We start from the raw sequence: 8,167 nt of genomic DNA, 5'->3' as shown, positions 1-8,167 counted from the left end.
AAGGTAATTTATTTTTCCAAATATCAATATTCAATAATTATAATATCAACTTTTAGCTTACATCAAATGCTCCGACGGAAGCATCGAGACTATTGTTAAGAAATTATCGAATGCTTTGCAAACTTTGTCGTTCTGTTCGAAGAGCGACGTAAATTTGGATGCTCCAATCGGTTGTACAATCTTGACCGTTTCAAATAAATGCGAGGTGCATTTATTGCTCAAAGGCTTAATCGACCCAGAAAAGGAAATTGCTAAAATGGAAAGGAAGCTAGATATGCTGAAGGGAACAGAGGAAAAGTTGAAGCAAGCTATGGGAGTAGCAGATTATACAACTAAAGTTCCACAAGAGGTACAGGAATCGAATACCGAAAAACTATCCCAGACCATCGCCGAAATCCAACGGTTAGAGGTCGCGATGGAATCATTGAAACTGATGAATTAAAGGCACGCATATTTCTGTTTATTAGCAAATTGCATTTTTAATCAATAATAATTAATTTATGCTAAATAAATATCCTGTTTTATTACATAGTAAATTGTGCACAGAACAAAAATAAAAAATCAATACAAGTTGTTTTATCACAGCTAAAACTATAAAATATGTTTTGTTTTCAATTACGTTTGTTATCTTTCAAGTCTTTCAATTTCTTTGCGATTTTTTTCTTTCATCCTCTTTATAAATATATATACAAATTACTTACATATATATATATCTCAATCTCTAGCTTTTATTTACAATATGCCATAAAAATCTAACTGAAATTAATGAAAGAAAATAAAAATCTAGTTAATGATAAATGATTATTAAATAGAATAATAAATAATTTAAAGAGTTACGTTTTACCATCTTTTTTTGTTTTATATTTTTAATAACTACTTTTTCATTCAAACGTCGCCCACTCTCCTTGGGGGTTTGCCTTTTGTGTGGTATTTCCAAATGAGTCGAACATATTAAAATCTATTCCATATTCTTCCAGGAGGTCCTTATCTTTGCTATTGTATTTAGGCCGTTCTGTGGGAGTGCCGTTCTGCTTGATGTTGTGGTTCTCATAGTTGTACAGTGGATTGGACACGCTTAAAGGAGCGTGGCCGTCTTCGAGTGATTTACTGAGCAAATCGCTGCTATTCAAATAGGACGAGCTAGACAGCGAGCTGTTCGACTTTAGTGGATCAAACTCGTAAATATCCGAGGAGGAGTCTAAACGTATGAGATCTTGTGACTCGTCACTCTTCTAAAAGTAAAGACATTTTTACATTGCAGACATGACGCTAGAGGCGCATTATATGAAAACGATTGAAAGAAGCATGCAGGACCTTTTAAAGATAAAACAAACACCATTACCTTTTTGCTAGGTGAATTTGATGGTGGTGACAATCTAACAACATCGATAGTATGCTGATTTGCAATAAGGAAAACGGGCTGTCCATTTTCTCTGCCGCCCCCAACCACGAATGGCGCTGTGCCAAATAGATCGTGCGTTCTCGGCGGTACAGGTGGGGAAGAGAAGACGTCGTCAGGTGATTGCAATAGGTTTTGGGTATCGGGAGCTCTAGATTTGAACAGGTGTGACTGGGGAGAGGCCATGGGGGCGCCTGTTCGTGATGGGAATATCCAGCGGTCGGGGCTGGATGTCGGGGAGGAATGTTTGAAATTCTCTAAGCTGCGCACGGGCTTTAACTGCAAACGAGTGCCACATTTTGGTTACGAAAAAACAAAACAAATACGAATACACAAAGCAAAGATGAAAATCTGCATATTATTAGTAGTGAGTGCAGTAGGAAAAACAAAACGTCTATCGTCAAAGTTAAGATGGTTGTTATAGACTAGACTCACCGATCTATCCACGGGAGGGGTGTCTAATCTGAGCTGCAGAAGATCCTGCATCTCGTTCATTAAATCTATCTGTGGGATCATCAGAGGTGGCGATCCACTTCTTGATCGATCCGGCGACATCGGCTGCGAACTGAGAGGGCTATATTGCCTGAAATTAGTATTATTTACAGTCAGTATAGGGGAAAGTTTTCTTTATTACCTTTCAAAGGCCATTTTCTTAGTTATTTGGGGTTCCTTTCTGTAGCTGGCTACTGGGTTACCGAATCCCATCGATCTCCTTTTACCAGTAGGCGAGTTCGGTGCCGATCGTGGCTTGTCCAATCCTTCCAGTCCGTTTCGCAGCTGCTGCGGACTCTGATTATCCTTTAGCTTCATCTTTAACTCCTTGTACGCACTCCTCATCCCTTTACCACCATCTTTTACCTAGAAACAATATGACAAATGAAAATTTTAAACACATTTCCAACTAGGCCATATCGAAAGGAAGCGAAACTTACAGTTTTAACAGCAGATTTCATGGCGGGATTAGCCTATAACAATATGAGCACTTAAATCAAACCAACACATTTAAATTGATCAAAAACTACCTTATCTTTTACACTCTTGAAGAAAGCTGAACCTTCTTTCTTCATAGATGAAGTCCACTCCTTGTACTGCTGCTTCAGTTTGGAGCTGGACTTATCAGAGTATCGGCATGCTTCTATTTCAAATTCGTCGGAAAATCCTAAGCCGTTGTTGAGCATGTCCAATCGCTCCTCAATGAACTGAAATAATAAAATTTCATTATCAGATTTTAACGGTAAATATTTTATTTAAAATTAATTGTCATTCACAATTTTAAGAATATTATTAAAACGGAAAAAAAAAGTTATAATAATCAAAAATTCAATGATTCAATTAAAGAATAAATTGCATAAAAATATTTTTTTTAAGATTTATAAAATCATTTTTGGAATGTCACCGACAAAGATCGAAATGAGAGAATGAGTAACTCCTACAATGTAATTTTAAAATGCTAGCGGGTACCATTTTTAAAGCTTCAAATGGAACTTTTGGTCAAATATTCCATTATCTAAAAAAAACATAAAAAGTTTGGAAATCGCCTGCCGTTCACACATAAAATATATCACCTAACTCCCGTGTTTCTGTCATATGCCCTCCTAGTCTACATGTTCTTGCTTCTATCAACTATTAATCTCATTGTTGTCTGGTTAATTAAAAACTCATTTTCTTTAAACGAAATTAATGATTTTTTAGATAAAGACATCGATGGAAGTAAAAGGAAAATTGGATGAATTCAAATGATTTATAGAAGACAAAACAAAATGTAATTGTTTTTTTCTAAAACAAATACAATTAAGTTTACCTGTTGGAAGATTTGTAAATTTAACATCTCTCGAAGGAAGGGTTGCGAAGAGAGCGGGCGCGTTTCGATGAACCGATCAGCGCCGAAAGTAACTTTTTCACCAGGTTGGAACTGCAAGGCGTCTCGATAACCGCCTATCAGCTGAACGAGGGCTCTGAGGAAGGCCCTGGAAACGCCGTCGCCCAACAAGGAACTCTTATTTTTCAATTGCTTTTTTAGAGACGTCACCTGCAATAGACATACAAATTTGTATACGTGTATTCCATTTGCACAAAAAAATACTTACCACATCGGTCGGCAAATTATTAAGATCATCGAAGGGGGTTTCTATTTTGTTTGTGTCTGCATCGAGAATGACGACGTCACCGATCTCACAGCGATTCACTTTCTACGAAGGAGACAACACGCAAAAGAAAATCAGTTTAAGGATAAAAAGAAAGAATGGAATGGAGAGAGCACACTTGACATCCTCTAAACTGATTTACATCAATTGAATAAAGTGCCTGCATGACATTCTAGTTCCACGCGTCTGGTATTATACCATTCGTGTATTACCTTTAATACTTCATCTGGAACTCCGATGAGAAAGGGCATAGGGGCGAGCAGATAGTCCATTAATGCCATCGGAAGCACCGGGATGAAGATGTGCTGCCAGATCATCGGATAGATCACATCGTTTGCAGATTGTACACAGGCGCTCAATCTTGTCAGTTTCTTGGAAGTGAAGATAATCCGACGCTCGTACAGCATCGACGCAAATATAATGATCATGTTGTTTGTATCGATTGCATTGTAATATTCCGTTAAATTCCTCTAAAATAAAAACATGTATACATGTATTAGTAATTCTTAAATTATGTTATTTTTCATGGTCACTTACATTTTCTGGAATACTTGGTAATTGAAATTGTTTGGGACATTCCACGTTGAATATCTATAAAGAAAAAGCATTGATTTTTTTTATATGAATATGATTTAATTTTTATTTGTTTATATGCCGTGACTATTATATTAAAATTCATTTTTAAAATACTATTCGTCGATATTAATTTTAAATTGTTAATTTTCGTGCAAATTGAAAAAAAGTTAAATGCGCTTCACATATCAGTAGGTAAAATTTAAAACGAATTTTCGCTTGAAAAAATTGTAATAATTTAGAAAAATATACGAACATTCATAGAGATTATGATATAAATAGTTTTAATTACAAATTATGTATTCACGGGATGAAACCCTTAGGATCAACAATTATTTAATAACACTCGCATGTCTCCGAATAAAAAGTCAAAGAATAAAAATAAGCATAGATATGAAAAGCAAAATCATTAAAAAGCGAGACAAAGTTATACTTTTCTTTCCGGCATGAAACGTATTATCGTATTTTACATTAGTTTATATGAGGAAAATTGTTTCACTATACGAGTAAAAATTCGGAAATTCTGGAACGGATTAAACTCGTTAAGCGAGGTTCCACTGTATTAGTTTTATCTCAGTTCATCATTGCTGAATATTTGATTGATCATATTTGAATTTATTTTTGCCTGTTATCAATAAAGTTATGATCGAACCTTTTCTTGTCAAAAAATATGATGATAAAATTGATTCAAATTATTAATTTGCGTTTGTACACATGTCTCTTCGTTCGAACCAAACAATTTATTGTCGGTTTACAGTGTCAATTTCTGACATAATCAAACTTCATTAGTACATTTGTGCGTTATTTCGATCACACTGCCATAAATAATCATGTTGAAATGTAGATTATGAAACTTGATTTAAAACGCACAAAACATAGATAAAAACAAGTTTAGGCGGTAAAAAAAGGAAGAAAAAATAAAAACAAACATACGATAAAACAAAAGTTTCAATGTTCTAATCTCATCGCAGCAACAACTGGTTTGTATCTCTCTTTTATATCGCACATGAAGCCCCCAACTGTTCATTATCTTTGCACACCGACGATCCCAAATGCGGTTCAAGGATTCATCAGACTGCATACAAACATTAACCAGAAGCAAAAAAATAGAAATGGAGGAGTTTACACGGAACAATTCAATTATTTCTTATTATTCAATTACTCTCTACATGCCAATTTCTATACGCAAATCATCTTCACTTAACTTATTAACGCTGTTAATTCGCGTGAACTTTTTTTTTCTCAGATACTTTGCATATTTTCTAAACACGGTCACGAGAATCCACATGATAAATTATACGGTAATAATAAGTAGTTAGAGATGAAAATTTACTTTAAAATTTGCAAATATAGCATAAATTAATATATACTTATACCAAACTTTTCATACAAGTTAAGCTTTAAAATATAGGCATTAATATTTAGGTAATTTATTATTAAATATGATTTGAAAGTTTCACTTTTGAACGTAAAAATAATAAATAATGCATGAAAATATTTATGGGAATTATTTAATTTTTATTTATTAAAGTATTTTTATTGGACATTGGTGGGTCCATTGTGTTAATATCAAGCGCTTGTCAGATCTATAAGTCACGTTCAACTGAGTTACATTGCATTGTGTTTTGCATTTATTAAATTTTAAGTGGGAAGATCTATGGTCGAGAGAATACAACAACCACTTAATAATTTAACTTGTCTGAAGACCGGCTGTGAATCTTGAATTCTGATAGTGACAGTTCTCATCTCAAAATGTTATAAAAATGAAACGATAATTTAACAAATCAATTATATATTAGTATTTTAGAATAACGAAGTTAAGTCTCAAAACAAACCGTTCATTGAAATTATAAGAATTGATGACACTAAAGTTCTTTTCCAAACATGGAATGATGTATAATTTTATTTATTTACAAAAATTATAACTAATAGAAAATTGCATGTTTATTTATTAAAATAACGCTTCAAATAAATATGTTCTACAAAGTTTAGTATAATTTGCAATATAATTTTAAACTTTGTGCATTTATTTTCATAGAGAACAACACATAAAGATTGAAAATTAGGTTAAAACGTGCCGAGTAAAATATTATTTGTCGAAACCTTCGTGACATCATATCTATTTATTTTTCAATTGTTAAATATTTATATTATAGAAGCAAACATTACTGTTAACCGAATGACGTTATAAGATATTATATACGCTGTATCAGATTTTCAAAGTACTTATATAAACAACATCAGAAATATATCTCTGATATATGTACATTTAATATGCAAAATTGAATTAAGAATAAAACGCGTAATTATGTTTCAATACAACAACGAACAATTGTATACAACTCATAAAAGGACACGAAGGAGTAATTAACACGGATCAATTAAATAGAAAACAAAAGTAATAATATAAAGATGCAACAATTTCCAGAAAATAGATCGAATTATTAACGTCAATACATCTTAGAGTCACAATAAACAACTTTATTTTAACGTTTCTTTGGATAAGATATTAATAATTATAAGCAAATATAATAAAAGACCATGTTCAATATAAACAAAGAAAACAAACATATTAATACATACACCTACAATTTTTACCCTAAACGCAATATAAATGTATTCATTAATCTTATATGTTTCTTATATTAATTGTTTCACGTTATCCATGTAAAGTTGGATGTTTCCGCGTTAATATTATAGTTTTTTCATAACAGACAATTGCATAAAATTTTCAAAATATCCAAAATTATTTCGATTTAAACCTTTGAACGGCCAGAAATTACAAAATCATCAATTGAATCAACATCGGATAGTATGGATTCAACATAAACATTTTCTACTTCTTATCAAATTCATCCGACAGAACAACCATTACCTATATTTATTGGTTGTTATGTATATAATAATATACATAACAACCAATAAACAGTAGTACGTATGCTGAACCAACTTTATTATATAAGACCTATATTATAAGTTGTAATGATGGACACGTGATGAATGATCTATATAAGATTAGGCGGTATAACAGTTCCTGTCTGCGCATTAGCAGCCTCAAAACTAAGTTTATTTTAAATGTAAAATACTTACACTTTCGCCGTTATTAAAATGCACGATGAAATTTTTGCCGGGATCGGCAATCCTCTGCCCGTAAACAGCCTGAAGAAAGTCCCTAAGATCGTTGGCCCGGGGACTGTGCATAAGCACTGATATGCTATCCAGGAATCTGCAATTAAACAAAGAAACAATAACATAAATAATTAATTAAAATTCTCGAGGAGCGACGCGAATTTGGCGGCGTGGCAATTTAGAAAGTATTTCAGTAAGTCATCATCATCGACTTTTCTCGGAATAAAGATTAAATAATGGAGTAAATATCGCAAGTAATAATACTAAGTACAGTACAATTTGCAAATATCATATAAGAGTCAAAATAGAATTTTTATTTTAAGATTGGCCGTTTCTAATTGCGGATTCTCTGTGAAAAGAATGTGACTGCATCTGCAAGTGCGTCCCTCACATTTTTTTGTGTGTGCACAAACAATAAACGACGTTGAATTTAAAAAGCGTACTCGAAAAAAAAATTCTTTAATTTTAATTTAATTATCATAATTGTTGAAGCGGTAAATAGCTATCAATTATGTTTTTTCTCATGTTATATTAGTGTAATTTTCAATGAATTCTATACGAATACGTAACTAAGAGTAATTATTGTGTTCTAATGGCTTAATAAAATGCATTGACAAAGTGTATAATGTGACATAGAATTTGGCAAAGTAGGTTTAAGACGTTGATTATATTTTGTTCAACGACAATTTGTCGACCACGTTATTTAAATTTATTCTCCAGAATAGTCAGTGGCACCGGTAGTCAACAAGTCAATCGTGAACAGTAGGAAAGAAACACTGCTTCTTTAATATCTATTTTTTACTTCTTTATCGATTTTTAAGAAATATTATTGAGTATATCAACAAGTCTAATTAGCTTTTATTGATTTCCAATATTGCTTATTATGTATTCCCTAGGAAAATGTCTATTGAAATTGAAATGT

The 8,167-nt window shown here is 32.5% G+C and overlaps 1 protein-coding gene across 3 annotated transcripts in view; it reads right to left on the bottom strand.

The window, feature by feature from the left end:
- Positions 1–834: 834 nt before the first annotated feature.
- The window catches only part of LOC108563360 (DENN domain-containing protein 1A-like), a 12,491-nt gene continuing 5,158 nt past the window's right edge, over positions 835–8,167 (bottom strand). Inside the window, exons 4-14 of one of the 3 annotated variants that reach the window (XM_017922015.1) lie at positions 7,207–7,342; positions 4,081–4,134; positions 3,756–4,013; positions 3,487–3,588; positions 3,201–3,428; positions 2,422–2,598; positions 2,332–2,364; positions 2,034–2,257; positions 1,835–1,973; positions 1,343–1,678; positions 835–1,232 (exon numbers count right to left, since the gene is read on the bottom strand). In XM_017922015.1, the coding sequence (XP_017777504.1) occupies positions 882–1,232; positions 1,343–1,678; positions 1,835–1,973; positions 2,034–2,257; positions 2,332–2,364; positions 2,422–2,598; positions 3,201–3,428; positions 3,487–3,588; positions 3,756–4,013; positions 4,081–4,134; positions 7,207–7,342 (2,038 nt within the window). In that variant the 3' untranslated portion in view covers positions 835–881. Of the gene's footprint in view, positions 1,233–1,342; positions 1,679–1,834; positions 1,983–2,033; positions 2,258–2,331; positions 2,365–2,421; positions 2,599–3,200; positions 3,429–3,486; positions 3,589–3,755; positions 4,014–4,080; positions 4,135–7,206; positions 7,343–8,167 lie in introns of all 3 variants that reach the window. The other 2 variants (XM_017922014.1, XM_017922016.1) reach the window with 2 other exon arrangements.

The sequence above is a fragment of the Nicrophorus vespilloides genome, unplaced genomic scaffold, assembly GCF_001412225.1.
Source record: "Nicrophorus vespilloides isolate i.1.1-1 unplaced genomic scaffold, Nicve_v1.0, whole genome shotgun sequence".
Taxonomy (NCBI): Eukaryota; Metazoa; Arthropoda; class Insecta; order Coleoptera; family Silphidae; genus Nicrophorus; species Nicrophorus vespilloides.
Note: the sequence above shows the minus strand (reverse complement) of the source record. Positions and strands in the feature narration are given on the sequence as shown.